The sequence below is a fragment of the Eptesicus fuscus genome, chromosome 21 (genome assembly GCF_027574615.1).
Source record: "Eptesicus fuscus isolate TK198812 chromosome 21, DD_ASM_mEF_20220401, whole genome shotgun sequence".
In the NCBI taxonomy this organism is placed as follows: Eukaryota; Metazoa; Chordata; class Mammalia; order Chiroptera; family Vespertilionidae; genus Eptesicus; species Eptesicus fuscus.
In genome coordinates this window covers 27247313-27266879 of record NC_072493.1, presented here as the reverse complement: position 1 = coordinate 27266879, position 19567 = coordinate 27247313, and the positions used below count along the sequence as shown (strand labels likewise).

Below are 19567 nucleotides of genomic sequence, written 5' to 3'. Positions count from 1 at the left end.
GCAGAACAAAGTATTGTTAGTAAGTGAAGGACAAAACAAGTATTGTTAGTAAGTGAAGGACACAGTCCTCCAGGCGTGACCCACCAAATAGGCCAACCATAACCGCAAACAGCTAAACATGGCACAGGAAAGTAAAGTGTCAAAGTTGAAGCACACTGAGAGTGCCAGGGACACTGGATTGAGGTACTTCCTCGTGTACAGGAGGCTTCTGTTGATGAAGAGGATGGCAGCTGGCTCTGATGGAATCTGAACTGGCAGGGCTGGAAGTAGGGAAATAAGGAGGGGCAAGGGGCATCCTGAGCAGAGCTCCATCACAGGAGAGGAAAACAAGCCATGCACAGAATCAACAGGTCATCCGCATGAGGGGGAGGCAATGAGATGCCAGTCTGGAGAAGCTGAAAGATGAGGGGCAAGGACCTCAAGCAGGTATGAAGTCCGAGCCAGAACATCTAGCAAACAACTGGAAATATAGGCCCTCTGCATCCAATGGGGGTGAACTAGCAGAGACAAAACAGAGCCAGGTGGGACTGCTGAGCAATTCTGTTCACTCATCCAACGCATTTACTGAGCAACTCTGAGGAGCCCGGCACTGTTCCAGACGGTAGGAATAGAGCAGCAAACACAATAAACAGAAACATCTGACCTCATGGAGCTGACCTTCCATTGTAGGGAGACGGGCAATATACAAGATAATTAAAACATACAGTAATAAGCTAGTAATAAATACTGTACTATATTTTAAAGGAGAAAAAAAGAAAGAAGGGGATATGACATTATGACATGTCAAGGGAGGGGCTGAACTTTTAGACAGAGTGCTCCAGAAACCTCTGAGCCTCTGATGGAAGCGGGAAGCTCATCAAGCCCTGGGAGAAAGAGAACTGCAGGCACCGGGAAAGCAAGTGCAAAACCATGGGGCAAGGAACATGCCCAACTTGTGTAAGGAAAGGCAAAGAGGCCAGTGTGGTTGGAGCAGCATAAAGGAAGGGCAATCAGAAGATGAAACGAGATGACAGGAGGCAGACTAAGGAGGGCCTTGTGGGTCAGAGAAAGGCCTCAGTTTTCACCATGAATGGGAAGGGAACACATGATCAGAGCAGGGAAGTGACACAGGCAGGAGCAGGGAACCAAATGGAAGATGCCTGTAAAGATGGTTGCTTGGGCCACGGTGGGGCAGGAGAGGTGATGATGATGATGAAGGTGGTCACATTACAGATGTGACAGCAAAGTTGACAGAATCTGCTGACAACCAGATGTGGCAGGTGTGCAAGTAAGGAGCCAAGGGCAAGACCAAGGCCTCTTGCCCCTAACTGAACCTGAGAAGGAGAAAGCCGCAGGAAAGCTGGTTTGGGAAATACTAGTAGGAGGTGAGTTCTGAACATATGAAATTTCAGGAGCATTAGAGTTGTGAGGCCATGGCTTAGGGCAGAAGGGAACAGGGAGGTAAAAAAAAAAAAAAAATTCAGTGAAAAAAACTTTCTATATGAAGAGTGGTCAAATGAAAGAGACCACTGGTTTAGTCATTGCCCAAAAGGGCCACACTAGTGGCCAGCCTACTCTAGTTTCCAAACCCACCGGGGCTGGAAGGAAGATAGCCTCAAGTAGAAAAACCCTGTGGGATAAATGATATGGTTGGGAATGACAGGGACAAGGATACACCTGTTTTTTTGTGTGTTTTTTTTTTTGATCTAGCTGATCTGCTTATGTACGTTAAAGGTGAACTAAAATCTGGGTTTTAAGGAGACACTCTCTTCAAAGAGCTATAGATCTTAAGTTATGAGAGATACCAAGGTTTCTATGGTCTCCTAATCCCAGAATAAGAGGGCTTCAAAATTTAAATTTGCTTTGAGGAAAACAAAAAACACCACCAGGGAGCTAGAGGCATGGGCACTAGGGTTGCAACACAGGCCACTTACAACCAACATCTGTGCCTTTGGCCTGTTTGTTTTAAAGATGGCCAGTCTCTAATGACTCCTCTACTGGGCCTTTAAAGGCACAGACTGCACTTTCCCATATCTAAAGCATCTATTCACATGTTTCTATGATGGATCCTTCCTGGCTCTCATATATAATGCAAACCCGGTGAGCACTCTCCCCAAGGCAGGCTCCCTATCTACTGGCAAGCAAATAAGGAGCAACAAGTACATATAAGGCAGGGGTCCTCAAACTTTTTAAACAGGGGCCAGTTCACTGTCCCTCAGAACATTGGAGGGCCGGACTATAGTTAAAAAAAATAAAAACAATGAACAAATTCCTATGCACACTGCTAAGTCGGCTGCTAAGCAGGACAGGCAGCAGCGGCAAAAACACCCAGCGGGCCGGATAAATGTCCTCAGCGGGCCGCATGTGGCCCGCGGACCATAGTTTGAGGACCCCTGATATAAGGTAAGCATAGAGTATATAAACAGAGACACATACAATATGGGGGGGGGGGGAACACTCTTTAAAAAAGACTTCTAACTTTTCCTTTTCTTCCCTTTCTGAATAATTCAGCTGAGGACAAGAAGGTTGGCACTGGTAGAAGTGCAACAGTGGCCGGTGTGGGAAAATGGAGTCTAAGAGGATCAGAGAGGTGCGTGTTGGGGAGAGGCCCCTGGTAAGGGTTGTCAGAGCCTGAATGGGGTGATGGCAACAACAAAAGGAAATTGAGTTGATCAAATAAATAATTTACAGGTAGTGGGAGGCAGCTTTCTCATTGTCAAAGAATAAAGTCACAAATGTGAAAAGGAGTGAAACTTAATGAACCACGCAGGATCAGACTAAAACTGGAAGTACTGGTATGAACTCAAGGTTTTCAAAATATAGACAGATGTAGAAGCAAACATATGCAAATGTGTATTTGCATGTGTACACACACATATATTTCCTAGCTCTGTCTCCTGAAAGGACACTGGAGCAGTGACATCCCAATAGGAGGGAGCCCACCTAGTGCCCAGCACTGGTCTTCTAAACACCATTCTCACTAAAAGAAACCAGGCTCTCTGGAGGAGGAGCTAGTACCAGACGAGGCAGGTTAAGAACAGATGAGTCTGGAACATCTTATTCTTGCAGAAAGGAAGAAAGTGCTCAAAGAATTATGGGAATGTGTCAATGGGATACAGAAGCCAGCTTGGGATAATCTGAGCATCAAAATAAATAATGAATGTAACAGATCCTAACCACTGAGTAAAACAGGAAAACATGAGTCCACAATGACATATATTAATAAAATAAATTGAAAATTTAAATGATGAGATATTCACATAAACTCGGAATGCCTCCCAACAAAATTCTCATTTACAAAGGGAAAAAGGGTAAGTTTATGTGGAGAAACTTCATCAAGTTACCCAGCAATGGGACACAAGGAACAGGGGCCACTGAGCAGATGCGCTCAAGAGCCCTGTGGCCAAATATGCACAACCTCAATCGGATCATGAGGAAATATCAGAACCCACACCAAGGGACAGTCTTCAAAATAACTGGCCTAGAATATTCCTAAGTACCAAGGTAATGAAAGCCAAGGAATGGCTTAGATATGGCTCCACATTGAAGGAAAGTCAAGAAACATGACCCCTAACTACAACTTAAAGATTCAGAAATGGGCCTCTTTGCTGTATGGACATTATTGGAACAGATAGCAAAACCTGAATGGGGCTTGCCTATGATTAGATAGCAGTGCTGTATCAAGACTAATTTCCTGCCCTGTAGGCGTGGCTCAGTTGTTGAGTGTCAACCCATGAACCAGGTCAGGGCACATACTGGGTTGTGGACTCGATCCCCAGTAGGGGGTGTGTAGGAGGCAGTAGATGGATGATTGTCTCTTATCATTGACTAGAGGCCCGGTGCACGAAATTCGTGCACGGAGGGGGGTTGTCCCTCAGCCCAGCCTGTACCCTCTCCAATATGGGATCCCTCTCACAATCCAGGACTGCTGGCTCCCAACTGCTTGCCTGCCTGCCTTCCTGATTGCCCCTAACCGCTTCTGCCTGCCAGCCTGATCACCCCCTAACCACTCTGCTGCCAGCCTGTTTGCCCCCAACTTCCCTCCTCTGCCTGCCTGGTCACCCCTAACTGCCCTCTCCTGCAGGGTTGATCACCTCCAACTTCCCTCCCTTGCAGGCCTGGTCCTTCTCAACTGCCCTCCCTTGCAGGCCAGGTGCCTCCCAACTGCCCTCTCCTGCTGGCCATCGTGTGGTGGCCATCTTGTGTCCACATGGGGGCAGGATCTTTGACCACATGGGGCAGCTATATTGTGTGTTGGAGTGATGGTCAATCTGCATATTACTCTTTTATTAGATAGGATAGAGGCCTGGTACAGGGGTGGGGGCCAGCTGGTTTGCCCTGAAGGGTGTCCCGGATCAGATAGGGGTTCCCTTGGGGTGTGGGGCGGCCTGAGCGAGGGGCCTGTGGTGGTTTGCAGGCCGGGCACGCCCCCTGGCAACCCAAGCGGAGGCCCTGGTATCTGGAATTTATTTTCCTTCTACAATTGAAACTTTGTAGCCTGGAGCGGAGCCAAGCCTGGGGCTCCCTCCGAGGCCGGCAGCCATTTGTGTTGGGGTTATAATTAAAACTTTGTTGCCTTAAGCGGGTGGGCCCGGCCAGGGTGTGTGGAAAGCTTTGCTTCCCCTGTTGCCGGCGGCAACCCTGGCCTTCTCTCTCAAGCTCCAATCTGCCGCCATTTGTTTGAATTTATTTACCTTCTATAATTGAAACTTTGTAGCTTGAGTGGAGGCTTAGGCCTGGCAAGGGCAGGCGGAAAGCTTGGTTTCCTCTGTTACCTAGGAAACCTTGCTCTCTGTGGCTGTAGCCATCTTGGTTTGGGTTAATTTGAATGCTCGCTCTGATTGGCTTGTGGGCGTGGCTTATGGGTGTGTCGGAGGTATGGCCAATTTGCATATTTGTCTATTATTAGGTAGGATGTTTCTATCTCTCTTTCCCACTCTCTTAAATCAATAAAAATATTTTAAAAAGACTAATTTCCTGATTTTGAAGTCTGTGCTATGATTATGTAATAAGGTCCAAGCAATCACAGGAAATGCCCACTAAAGTATGTGGGGATAATGGGCACCAGGCCTGCAACTTACTTTCAAATGATTCAAAGAGGAAAGGTTTTATACTGTTCTTGGAAACTTTACATTGTTTCCAAAATATGCAAATAAATAAGTTCTATATTTAGTCTCAGGTGCTAGAAATGCACTGAGAAGGTGGGAGTACCAAATTTTAAAATGTGGGGAGTGCACTTACAAGCTTCTTATATTAGACCAGACCATATACCATGTCAAAGAGATTAACACACACATCAACTGTTACACAGAATGATATCTAACAGATGGGAATGAGCTAATCAAAGTGAAATTAAAAGTATTTCTCAATCTAAGGAATTGAGAGAACTCCTGAAAAGATCCATCAGAAAGTAAATTTCTGTTAAAGTGAACCTCAATGTTTCTATAATCCTATATAATAAAAACCTAATATGCTAAGTATCCAACTGTTCGTTTGACCATTCAACCAGTCACTATGACACGCACTGACCACCAGGAGGCAGATGCTCCGACTGGTAGGTTAGCTTGCTGCTGGGGTCTGGCAGATCAGGACTGGGCAAGAGGGGCCCTGAAGCCCTTCCGTGGTCCCTCCCTTGCCCCGATGGTGCACTGGTGGGGTCCCTCGGCCTAGTCTGAAGAGGACTGAGCTGAAACTGACTCTCCGACATCCCGAGGGGTCCTGGATTGTGAGAGCTCACAGGCCAGGCCAAGGGACCCCACCAGTGCACAAATCCATGCACTGGGCCTCTAGTCCTATATAGTAAAGAGCTAATATGCAAATGGTCATCACACTCTCACACCTTAACGGCTCAGACACTCAACACTGGGGAGAGAGGAATGGGGACCAGCCAGGCACAAATGAGCTCACAAGAGAGGAATGAGGACCAGCCAGGCTGCGGCTCGGGAGAGGAACAAGCCACCTGCCCTGCAGTCCTGGGTGCCAGCGCCTGCGCCTGTGGCCCAGGAGAGGAACAAGCCGCCCGCCCTGTGGTCCTGGGTGCCAGCGCCTGCGCCTGTGGCCCAGGAGAGGAACAAGCCGCCCGCCCTGTGGTCCTGGGTGCCAGCACCTGCAGCCCAGGAGGGGAACAAGCCGCCCGCCCTGTGGTCCTGGGTGCCAGCACCTGCGGCCCAGGAGAGGGACAAGCCGCCCACCCCGTGATCCTGGGTGCCAGCACCAGTGGCTGCAGCCCAGGAGAGGGACAAGACACTGCCCCATGGTCCCAGGTGCCAGTGCCTGTGGCCTGGATGAAGCCACCCACCCACCCAAGGTCCCCTGCGGCTGCGGCTGGCCTAGGCAAAGCTGGCCTGGGTCCTGGGTGCCTGTGGCTGGCCAGAGGGAGGGAAGCCCGGGTCCCGGGTGCCTGCAATCGGCTGGAGGAGAGAATTTTGGGTCTTGGGTGCAGGGCAAGGCAGAGGCAGTTAAGGGTGATCAGGCCAGCAGGGGAGCAGTTAGGTATGATCAGGCCGGTAGGGGAGCAGTTAGGGGCGATCAGGGAGGCAGGCAGGCGAGTGGTTAGGAGCCAGCGGTCCCGGATTGTGAGAGGGTGCAGACATCCCCCAAGGTGCCCTGGATTGGAGAGGGTGCAGGCTAGGCTGAGGGACGCCCCCCTCCCCCATCCCTGTGCAAGAATTTCGTGCATCGGGCCTCGAGTTTCCTTTATAAAACTCTAATAACATTTTAACAGACATAAATTGAGACAATCAGTATAAAATATAATCATGTTGAAGAACTCAACCCAATAAAATGTGTACTCTCATATGTTGCTAGTGAATGTAAAAAAGTTCTTACTACCTTTTAGAATATTTTGCCAGTGTGTATTTAAAAGTCTTAAAGACGAATGTAAAAAATGTTGGTCTAATAAATCCAGTAATAATAAAAAGGAATACTTACTGAGCTTTTCTAAGTAATTTGCATGTATTAACTCATTTAATTCTCACAACAACCTGTTACTACCCTCATTCTCAGATGAGAAAACTGAGGCCCAAGGTAGCTCAAAACCTTGCCTGGAGTCACATGGCCAGTGAATGGGAAAGCAGGGCTAGGAACTGGGGAAATCTGGCTTCAGAGGCCACACTCTTAAGAGGTAGGCTACACTGCTTTTCTAAAATCTCCCTTAGAAATTCATTCCATATATGTGTGAATCTGAAAGCATACAATGATTTATGTCCAAGGATTATAACTGGGGGAAATTAGAGACCATTTAAAAGTATAATAGGGGACTAGCTAAATAATTATGGTTCATCCATATTATAGAACTAGAGGGCCGGTGCATGAAAATCATGCACTGGGGGGGGGGGGGGTCCTCTCAGCCCGGCCTGCACCCTCTCGCAGTAAGGGACCCCTCGGGGAATGTCTGCCTGCCAACTCCCTGGGCATCGGGCCGAAGTCGGCAGTCAGACATCCCTTTTGCAGTCCGAGGCTCTCACAGTCCGGGACCCCTCGCTCCTTATCGCCTGCCTGCAGTGGAGGCCGGAGAGGCTCTCGCTACCACAGCTGCGCTGGCCAGCCATGAGCCCGGCTTCTGGCTGAGCAGTGCTCCTTCTGTGGGAGCGCACTGACCACCAGGGGGCAGCTACTGATGTTCAGTGTGCATCATAGCGACCAGTCATTCTGCCATTTGGTCAATTTGCATATTAGGGTTTTATTATATAGGATGTTATGCAGCAATTTCCAATTATGTTCCTTAATTATATTCCTTGGGAAAGCTGAATAATGATCCCCCAAAGATGTCCATATCTTAATCCCCAGGACCTGTAAATGTTACTTTATATGACCAAAGGGAGTTTGCTGGTATAATGAAACAAAGGATCTTGAGATGGGGAGATGAACTTGGATTATCCAGGTGGGTCCAATGTAATTACAAGAGTCTTCGTAAGAGGGAGGCAGGAGCTCTGAGCTGGCAGTAGATGTGATGATGAATGAGGCTGAAGTAATCAGAGGAAGAGGTTAGGAGCCAAGGAATGCAAGTGCTTCCAGAGGCTAGAGCCAAGGAATGCAGGTGCCCACAGAAACTGAAAAAGGAATGAAGCCCTGTTGACATCTTGAAGTTAGCCCAGTGAGACTGACTTCGAACTACTAACCTCCAGAACTGTAAGATATTAGGTTTGGGTTGTTTTAAGACACTAAGTCGGTAGAAATTTGTTATAGCAGCAAAAGGAAACTAATATATTTTCCAAAGAATATAGGGAAATACTCATGACACATTAAATAAAACTGTTAATGTACACTGTGATCCACACTTTGATTTTTATATATGTATCTATGTGCACAACATGTAAAAAGGTCTACCAAAGTGGTAACACAGGTTCTACATTTCAATGGTATGATACAAGTAGTTATTTTCTTCTTAAATTCTATTCATTCATATTTTTACAAAAAGTGTATGTTACACATTTATAATTAGATAAAATATATTACTTAAATACCTTATAAACCTCATAAAATAGAGGTTTATAAGGTAAATATTATCTAGAAAAATATTTTCTGGTAAAGACAGTGGCACAAAGATTTAAAATATTTAAATTTTAATTTTACATGTAATAGAGTAAAGCTTAAAAGGGATCTATTTCCTAGGAACTGTTTACTAAAATCTGTGTCTCCTTCCTAAAGTAAGGCTAAGCTTTTAGCTAGTTTATTCTGAACCGGCTTACCATCTGTAGTATCACTTACTCCTAGGGCCTAATTAGGGCTGTTACTGGATCCACTAAATGTTTATTGGATTTAATATCTATCAGTTCTATATATAGAAGATCTGGTTACCTTTCCATACAAAGGTAAACTCTAAAAGATGGTATTTACATAACAATGGGTTTCCATAATTAAGTATAATTATGCCTCTAATACAGGTATAATCAAAATATATTGGACATCAAATACTGAATGCAAACAAAACAGTTCAAATAATACATGCCAAGAATTAGACTTAATGATATATTTTTAAAGGGAGACAAAGTAGAGGAAATGTATTACTTGGACAAGCAATTGATCTTGCGGACAGCTAACATTCCATGAAACTCTGAGATTCTTCTACTCTGCATTAAAAAAGAATATAGCTAAGATTATAATTCTGGGTATAGCTAAAGTACATCTGAAATTATTTGTTTACAAATAATTAAAAAACACAATTCAGATTAGAGGAAATTACTTGCATCAACCAATAGTCATCTAAGTATGTAGATATACCTTGCTTTTAATAAATCTTTACTGAATAAACTCCAGAGAAAATGGAATTGATTAGGCCATTGAAAGGGTACCATTCAGTTAATTAAAATTTATCTGTAAAAATACCACTTTTGTAACTAATTGCATAGTTGGCTGTATTAGCATTGTTTAATAGGCTAGCATTTAAGTGGTGCCAGACCATACTGTCTTTAAAAAGGTGTGTTCTTATGCCTGATTGAACTGGTTCCTCCTAGCTGCTAGGACCTAGCACATTCTGTCCACTAGTAAGGGTGGAGGGGGGAAGAACACATATAATTCAGCCCAGAGTCAATAGTGCCCAAGTTAAAAAAAATCTGGTCTACACCGTCTTTATTGCCTATTCTTTCACACATGTTGCTCCCGTGTACTATTCTCTTTATCCTCATTCCTCTAGTACTGGCTAGCCACATATGAGGCACCCCAAACTCAGTACTTTCCTCATTTTACTTTAAACTCATTTCTTAAGCAAAAAAGCATTGTCAAGATTAATAAACCTAGTTAACAGATTTCTTCAGCACATCAAAACTGATGAGGAAAACAGAGAAGGAAAAATCAACTTAAGTGTCTCTTAACCACCTCCTCAGGCAAAACACCGTAAGAGACCAAGGTCCCCTACCCAAACACCAAATAAAGGTCTAGCTTCACATTCTTAATATTTCAAGTCACCAAGAGTTGGAGTTGTCAAGCCTTTCCAATAAAATATAACCAATGTCTCAACTCTCTCCTAGTGCAAAGAGGTAGTTGCAAATCCCCCCGCCCCCAAACCCTGCTTAAAGCACTAATGGGAGTCTTGTGCAGTTCACCTAAGTCTTCAGCCCTCCTAGTTCTTGTTACTTTAATTATTTGTGCCACAAAAATAAAGAGGCAGCAGGCAAGAACTACCTACAACCAGAATGATAGAAAATGGAATAAAAAAAAAACACAACATGTGAATTTGAAGGGAATGCTAAAAACCTCTAGACTAGAAGAGAACCCATGGGTGCTTCAAAGCTCTTGAAGCACTTAATTAGAATTTCTTTTTTTTTTTCCTCCATAGATACAAGCAACTCTTGATTTGGTAACAGTTGCTTGGGGAATGCAATGGAGACAACTATTAGGCAAGAGTCACGACCCCCCCCACCCCCACACACACCCCTTCCAATGAAGGCTTCTGGCCATGTGCATACATGGGAACATGAAATAAAATTTTATTTGCAAAAGGTGTTCTGTGTGAATGAATAAACAAAATGTTTTATATCCATAAAAAAGAATAATACTATGCCATAAAAAGGAATGGTGACACAAGCTACTACATGGATGAACCTTGAAAACATTATGCTAAATTAAAGAAGCCAGACACAAGGGCCACGTATGATTCCACCTGAATCAATTAAATATTTGGAAAAGAAAAATCTAGAGAAACAGAAAGATCAGTGGCGATTTGGGGCTCAAGTGAGAAATGAGTAGTGACTACAACTGGGCACCAGGACTCTTTTGGGGTGATAGAAATGTTCTAAAAATGGATTGTGGTTATGATCACACAACTTGATATTTGATTTTTTTTTAAAAATCAATGAATCAGTACCTTAAAACAGGTGAATTTTGCGGGATGTAAATTTTACCTTAACAAAGCTCTTACATTAAAAGATAAAAAAAGTTTGGAAGAATCACTGTTCTCCAGGCCCCCCCGTTTTTATACATATACAAAATCAGAACCTTGAAGTCAGAGAGCTACTTACTAGCACAGTTAAGACTAAAGGACCATAGGAAACAAAATTATGGAGTTCAACTCAGATCTTATGTCACTCAATCTCTTGGAAGTTTCTTAAGGTTAATGTAAATATTGAATTCTTAAGGTAAATGTAAATATTGAACTTAATTTGCATACACAAATAGGCCAAGATTCTCAGTGGCTCTAACAAAAACAAGGGGTAAACACCTTAATAAAAATGATGTTGATCTGTAACAGTCATAGGAAGCACATCATGACAGGGCATGGCAAGACCTGAAGATCCGACAGGTCTGAAAGGCATTCTGGTTCTGAGTAAACCAAAGAACCTCAGGGGCCCCCTTGCCGACGAGCTTCTTACACTGCATTTTTTGAAAATCAGTGGAGCAGTGTGCACAGACTCAGCTAGGGCAAAGAACTGAGGTCACTGAAAATCTGATACCAGAACCCTTCAGGAGTACACCGAGCACTCGGGTATGTTCGGAGGCTGAGGGTCAGAGCCAGAGCCCGGCACATTGTTTCACTCCGTTAAAGCTTATTCCACATAAAGAAAATGAAATTGAGCCAGCTACCACACCGTGTAAACACGCAGAAGAGGCCGGGCAGGGAGAACAGCCGTGTAAGTCCAGGCGGGGTCTGGCAAGCGGAGGGGACTCTTCATTTCCTACCGCCAAGCACGCTGTGTAGCCGGTGGGTCTACATGCCTAGCTTTACCGCACGCCCCAGGCCCGCGCCCCACCACCAGGGTCCGCTCCCTGCCGGTCCAGGGTCGCAGGGAGGCCCCAGCCACCGCCACACCGCCAGCGCAGACCCCCATCCTCGGGGCCTCGGAGCACCTCAGAACGCGCGGACAGCCGCGCAGATCGGGAGATGCGGTGACTCAGAGAGCGGGCCTCCTGACGTACCTGCTGCTGCCTCACACTCGGGTCCGGGGGGCCCAGGATGACGGCTTCTCCGCGGCGAACACACCTCGAGTCTCCATTCGGGGCTGTTTACTCCCAACTCTCGCGAGAATGCGCCATGGGACGGGGAGACCCACGGCTGAGAACACCAGCCCCGCCGGCTGTGCGTACCCTGCGTGAGGCCTGCGTGCGCACTCTGAACGCCGAGGGCCGCAGGGTCTGGGCCGGAAGACGAACGACAGTCTCGCGACGTTTGCGGCCCTGGGGGAGGGGCGGGGCTGTAGGCCGTTTGTTTTGCTCTGCCCTAGTAGCAGTACCTGGCGTGGGATGCGCTGGGCTTTGGGGCCAGGATCTCAGAGAACAGGCACAGGCACGAAAGCAGCCACGCTGGCCCATGTCCTGCAAACAACAAACCTGACGGAACGGCCCCCGTGGCCAGCATTTGTTATAAACGCCTGAAACGGTATCCAGCGCTCTCCTCTTGGGGCCTATAGGTGTCCGGATCCAGAGCCCAGGCCCGGGCGGCACCAACTCTCTGGCGGCACCAACTCTGCAAACCCCTACCTGTTCACCGACAAGGCAGCTGAGAGCAGTCACCTGTGAGTCAGTTACCTGTCTCACTCCCACCCTGACAGGCGAAACCCCTGCCCCAAATCTTGTCTGCACCACTCCGGTCTCCTCTCCGCCTTGCCTGGACCAATAATACCTAGTGTTCGCCCCTTCAAAGAAACAAGTATCAAAAGTTTGCCTCTCCCAAAATGCGTGGGTGATTTCAATACTAGGGATCACAGGCTGTTTTCTGTAGAAATGCTGAAGTGGTCCACACTTGGCTTGGGCACAACTGGGGAACGGAAAACATATTTTAGGTAATGTTTATGAAAAGTGATGTGCTATGTAGTCAGATAAAACTGCTTATGTTTTAACTTTCCACCGCAGCATGATAATGCTGCATAGGACCAATATGACCAGAAATATCACAGCATTTCATCTTCCCTTTAACAAACTGGTTTAATATAGTGGATACAGAATCACCTGCTAGCTTTTGATCTTGGGCAAGTTGTACCTCTGTTCTTTATATCTCACCTTCCTCCCCCCTCCTCCCCCCAAGATATTAATACCTACCTCATAGAAGGAGGGTTAAATAAAACATACAAAGCTTGAGTCATAATATGTTCAGTAAACAATGGTGGTTACATCTAGACCAATCCACACCTGGTGAAACAGTCTCCCCCATTTTGAGATCCTCAAAGTTAAGCAGAACTCCCTGCTGCCATGATTAATGCACTTGATCTTAAACTTAACTGTTCTAATTTGAGGTAAATTGATTTTGGCCAGGGTTCTTTTTAAGGGCCCTTTAAGTCACTGTACCATTGAATACATAGCCCAGGTGTCAGGGGCTAAGGTAGGCTAGTGCATTGCAAACATCCTTGTCATGTGACAGTGAAGCCCAAAAATAGGGAAGTGAAGAATGCTGCCAGCTCCTTAGAACCCTGTAAACTGAAGGGGACTCAGCCATGAGACAGATGGCTGAGAAATCTACCAAGAAAGGCTGAGAACCACAGTATCCTGGTCTCCTGGTTTTCCACCACTCCAGGTTCTAACTTCCGAAACCCATGCTTCAGGTGTGTAATAAAGCATTCGAAATTCCGTGGAAGGTAAATCTTTATTTAAACTAAATGTTATTTTAAAGAATAACAGCTTAGCCAATACTGAGACAGAGACATGGTGAGACTGGTCTTTGTTTCGGAGGGCACACACAAAGACAGAGGACACCACCTAAACGCTCTGGTTCCCAAATGTGACAAGATTTTAAGTAACTTGAGGTTAAAACAAAACAGAAACACTTCTCAATAGAGCTGTCTCTCCTTGCTGTCTTCCTGTCCTTCCCACTCTTTCTTGAACTCACTACAATCTCCCTTTCATCCCCACCAATCGATCTCCACGTTGCTTGATATGAAGTGTGTTCATTTGCCAAAGTCAACGGTCAAAATCAACCTTCATCTTACCTTATCAGAAGAATGAGATGAAGAAACCAACCTAATAGTTTCAAAAGACATGCACATGTACAATTTCCTTGCTTAATTACCTGCTCTTACTGAATTGCATCCATAAATTAAGTTCATAAATTAAGCTTTTGCAATTTTTAGATAATTGTTCCTATGGGGGGAAATGTATCCCTCATTCCAGACGATACATTTACAAATACATGGAGCAAAACCTCTTCCAAAGGAAGCAGCAACCACTTCCACTGTTAAATGTTCAGTTCACAGGTTGTTTCAAAGGTTATTTCCCCCATTCTTAGTAAGAAAATCCATCTAGGTCTGGCCAGCATGGTTCAGTGGTTGAGCGCTGACCTAGGAACCAGGAGGTCATGATTCAGTTCCCGGGAGGGGCACATGCCTGGGTTGTGGACTCAATCCCCAGTGTGGGGTGTGCAGGAGGCAGCTGATCAATGATTCTCTCTCATCATTGATGTTTCTATCTCTCTCCCTCTCCCTTCCTCTCTGAAATCAATCAAAATATTTTTTTTAAAAGAAAAGAAAAAAAAAAAGAAGAAGAAACCCCATCTACAGTGGTCCAATTATTACTCTAAAATGAGCTCTGGAAAAAAGTATTTTAGGAAACATAAAACCTAAGGAAGATTCTTGGTTTTGATCTTTCACTAACTTTGCACCAATGAGCTTATTTACATACGTCCTGCCAAGTAAAGAATTTTTAAAACATCACTGACATGGTTTATTTATTCTCATCATGTAACAATGATTCAATACCTAATCTATAAATATAAGACATTGCTGTAACACATAACACAGGTATAAATATGGTACTTTTTACATAACATTGCTGCTGCTTATTACATGTCAAAGTTCAGGTCAATGTGGCAGGAAATCAAATTTTTCCTAGTCTTAATGACCATAATTGTTGGGTGAGGGAAAAAGTCAAATGTAACCAAATAAAGGCTCCTAAACTAACTCCATCAATACCTTTAGTGTTATGTAGTGCCATTAGTGTGTACGTTTTCACATCTGAATGTCTTCCTCTTATGTGATGAAGGCCTGATCTGTAAGTGGAAGAGTTCTGAACTGAGTCCAAGTCACATCTGGAAATACTGAAGCAATGTCACTGGCTAAACATGAGAGCATGCTTAGACCTACTCATAATGGAGCATCATCTCAGGAGAAATCAATTCCATAAAAGTCCTGATTTCAAAAATTTACTAGCTTCTGCATCAGTGTCCCAATATTAAACTCCAAATTTTTACTTTGCACACACTGTCATATTCATACAGTGATTTACAACTGTCAAGCACTACATATGTGGTCCTCAAAATGTTTGGCTTTATAGGACCTGAACCAAAAACATTTCACAGTAGCTTTCAATGCTAATCCATATTGTGTGTGTGTGTAGGGGGGGTATGCATAATTATTTTCACACCAATAAAACTATTCACTATAATGCATAAAGTAATTACAAGAACCAAGAATGAGCTTCTAACTTATTTCAACAGATACAATACATATCACACACATTTGTCCATATTTTAACTACTAATTTCATAAATACTTGATGTTTACACCAATAATGCTACTGGAATTAAATAATATTACATAGAAAAGTATATGAAAACCAGATATAACAAGCTCTAAAGGGTTAAATTTTAGTTATAAAATGGGTCATAGGCTAAGAAATCACTACTAATCCACAATAACTATAAATCAACAGATTACTGACAGTCAGTCATTACACCTCCAAATCTAGGTTAAAAAAACAGAATGTTGTAAGTAATATACTTGGCAAGCCAATAGCACAAAATTGGGTAAGATTGTTTAGTATGAAGAGAAATAATCTAGAATTTTAATACCCTGTAAGGTTCCACATTAAACCATCCTGACAAAAAAAAATTTTTTTAAATAGCTTACCCATAAAGTTGCCCAGATACACACATCCATACACATATGGTTCTCTAATGAAATATCAGTTGAAAAGCAGCATTTTCATACACAGATTGTAGACAAACAACTAGAGCTACACAATATTAACACACACAGGTTTCTACTGCTAATCATACCAGCCACCTTGTAAAATAACACTTTTAAATAGTCTTTCCTGATGAACATTTGAAAACCAATACTATAATTCACCTACTGAAATAATTTCCCTTAAAAAAAATCTGAAATTGTAAGAGGTCACAAGTCACGTTATATTTCAGTACCAGATTGCTGTAGCTCCTAGAACAACATAAACCACACAACTTTTGAACAATTTAGGGGAAAAAGCATTGAAATTTGAGTTTCCTCAATCAGTTCTTGTGCCTCAGTCATTATTTACTCTGTGCCATCCATTTGGCCCTTGAGTTTTTCCACAACATTCTCTACAAGTATTATGTTTGCTTTGCAAATGATGAGCCAACAATATGCTAAGTCATCAGTAATAAAAGAAAATACCGAAGATAAATTAAATGTGTCCTTCCAAATGTCAGAATACTGTAGGTTCCCATGAGTTGGCAAAGCTTCCCAAACCATCATCCAGTTTCATGGTTTGCAGGATAAGGCCTCCTTACGTAAAGAACGATTGAGAATATTTGCTCCCCACACCCAGAGCCATTCAGGCATGTACTGTGCAAAAAGAAACTAAAAATGGAAGAAAAAAAGGTTAAAAGATTAGAACCCAAAGCCACTGACACTGAAATGTACAGATCAGCATCTTACTTAATCCAACAAATATCACTGATCACTTTAAATACTAAAAAGGAAAAAGACTTTATGTGCTACTGTACTTAGCACCTCTTTTGCATAAGACCATATGTTAGACTTACGGGAATATAAACATGATCACCACCCATCCATCCCCTTTCTCTAATGAGGATGGACAGACCTACATGCAGTAATAGGATTCCATCATTACTTGATATGAAGTGTGTTAATTTGCTTAATTTGCTTAAGAATTATAAACTCTTTCCAGAAGGAAAGGTAGCTGAAATAGATAAACGCATGTGTGGTTAGTACTATGTGAGAAAACAGGTTTGAGAGGCAAGTTAAATAATGGAGCCAAGTTAAATAAGAAAACTGAATAAAAAAACACTAGGATCCTAGTACACTGTCTTGAGATGTGATGAGGATGGCTTGGGGATCCAGGAAGTCCAGCTGATGTTGTTCTGCTACCAGGTTCTCAACCAGGGCCAATCTGCCCCCTTCCCCCAGGGTTATAAGATTACTGGTTGTCACAACTGGAGTGGTGGTGCTACTGGCATCCAGTGGGCAGACGTCAAGGATGGGCTGAACATCCTATAATGCATAGGACAGCTCCACAACAATTATCCAACCCCAAATGCCAATAGTGCTGAGGTGGAGATTTGTCAGTATAGAAGTTATACTGCATGAAAGTTCTAACACTTTGCATGTTAAGAAAGGGAGATGGGCAGGCCCCCGGCAAGTGCTGAAATTCTAGTCTAGGTTACCCTGCAGCTCCTGGGAACCACACCAGATAAGGAGGGCGTCCCAGTATGGTGAACTTCAGGAAGACAGTCGGGAACCACAGCTGCTCACAGCAGATTCCACAGAAGCTCCAGCCCACCACCTCACAGACAGGAGCCCAGTATTTGGCCTGGAGCCATGGGTAACTTTCTGGGAGAAGGACTAAGGTCTCTTTGGATGTCTTTAAACAGCTAGGATTTCGTGGGGGGAAATACTTGGATATTCCTCCTTGGAGCTGCTGTCCTAAAGCAAAAGATTCTGAATCCAAGGAGATGAAAGAAGTCAGCTTTGGGTCTCAGAGAAGGATCTAGTAAGTAGTGCCGCCAACACATAGACGCCTGAGACAGACTAGATCCCCCTTCAAAGTACTTTTTTTTTTTCAGTCTTTATTCAGTGGAGAAAGAATCAGCATCTAAAAATCTGCTTGTTTTCAATGCCCATCCATTGCCACTGTCTATTGCAGGGGAACCAGCATCAAGGTGTTTATTGACAGTTTCCTAAGGTGCTGCACTTGGAGAGGTCACTGGCTCATCCCAATGAGGTTTTTAGCATCCTGGGAAGCAGGTGGAAAGAGCTTGGTGGAAAGAGCTAGTGGAAGAGAAGGGGAGAATTTCATCCCCTGGGTACTGACACAGACTAAAGGGGCTGACTCGTCGCCTGTTTCAAGAACAACGGTCACAGGAAAGAATGCCAAGTCTCTGGCACTCCAAACTGCAGAAGAGTGCCACAGTGAAGAGGAGGAGGGTGCGAGTGTGAGTGTGTATATGAGAGAGAGGAGGGGTGGATTTCGGGTTCTGTAAGGCTTCGTGCCTGCTCAGGACTCCTGACCAGTCTGTCCAGGCCTAAGAGTGGAGCTGGTCCTCCTCTGCAACAAAACCCCAAGGGCTCTAACCTCTGACACAGTTGTCAGCCTGGCTGCTGGACCCTCACCCACATCTCACTATGCAGCCTCGGGGCCTTCTCATTTCCACTGAGCTCCACCACTACCCTCAATGCCATGTGTTCTCTTCCCAACAGCAACACACAGCGCATGTGTGAACAAACACATCAAAAGTGGGTAGAAATTCAGAAAAGACCATGACCCAGAGAGCTCAGATTCTCCACTCTACTCCCTTTCCCCGGAGCTTTCCCATCACCTGGAACACAGTCTCCATGTTCATAGGCTAGAAACTCACTGCTCAAGTTGTCAAATGAATTGTTTTTTCAGCCACACACACACCAGCATGTTTCTGGCCTATATGTCAAGGATCACAAACAGAAAGCTATAAAGAAAAGCCCTCCATTTTCTGTCCAGCTTACTATGTGTTCCAAAGGTGACAATTTAATATTGCCTAATGCCACTTCTGGAAATAAGAAATGCTCCCCAATAAACATTAATAACTAGTTATCAATGAAAACAAATACATTTGACTCCTTTCTAGCTGTTTTTAAAGCCCAAACCATTTTTTTTTTTTTACTTTTTGCTTGCAAATCTTTATTAAGACAACTAGCATAATACATAAGATGCAACTGCTACATTATATGAGAAAGCAAATATGTCATGGTTGTGAGTTAGTTCTAACTGCTCCTGTTCAGAAATGCTGTTTCACAGGCATGTAAGGAAATGAAGACATGTGTAAGGAAGGCTGAGGCAGGGATCAGGAGTGAGAAAACCTGCTCCCTAACCTCTGTGCAAGCTTTCAAACATAACCTCTTTTCACACAAACTTAGAAATGTTCTCTGTAAAATTACTTTTGATGCCCTCTTTGAAGTGGCTTCAAGGTGGGTAATAGATGCGTAATAGGTGCATATGAATGTGCTGAGTGCTGCTAGAGAAAAGCCGCATAGCTGAAGGCACCAGATTCTCAGGCCCGCCATCACTCGGGCCTCCTCTCTGCTCAGCCATCCACTGATGGGTCCCCAGGCACCTCCCTCCCCTTCCTTCACAAGTATTATTTCAAACCTCTCTCTCAGCCTCGCACTCCCTCCACCTCACCCTCACCTCACAGGAGCCATCAGACTGGGTTCCTCAACTGCTAAGTGGACTCCCGGCCTCTCCTCTCTCCTTCTTCACTTTCTAGTTGTTTCCAAAGTTCACATCACTTCCCCTCTACTTGTGCTTTCAGCCTTATTCCCCCACTTCCAGGAATCATACCTCCTTTCTCCCATCTTTAAGCTTTCTTCTCCACATACCCCATTCCTCCAGCATTAAATTACAGTCAAGTCACTGCTGATTTGCATAGATTAAATAGCAAACAGAATTCCTTCCTTTGGATCTAATTCAC

General features: G+C 44.2%; 1 protein-coding gene across 3 annotated transcripts in view; it reads right to left on the bottom strand.

Moving 5' to 3' along the window:
* HSDL1 (hydroxysteroid dehydrogenase like 1) overlaps positions 1–19567 on the bottom strand; it is a 36996-nt gene that overhangs the window by 2894 nt on the left and 14535 nt on the right. Inside the window, exon 1 of one of the 3 annotated variants that reach the window (XR_008555044.1) lies at positions 11833–12226. The exons of 1 other annotated variant lie outside the window; for it this stretch is intronic. Coding sequence is in view for 1 of the 2 variants with exons in the window: in XM_008139715.3 (XP_008137937.1) it covers positions 16362–16460 (99 nt within the window). In the remaining variant the exon portion in view is untranslated. Of the gene's footprint in view, positions 1–11832; positions 12227–14369; positions 16461–19567 lie in introns of those variants that run through there. One more of the 3 variants, XM_008139715.3, reaches the window with a different exon arrangement.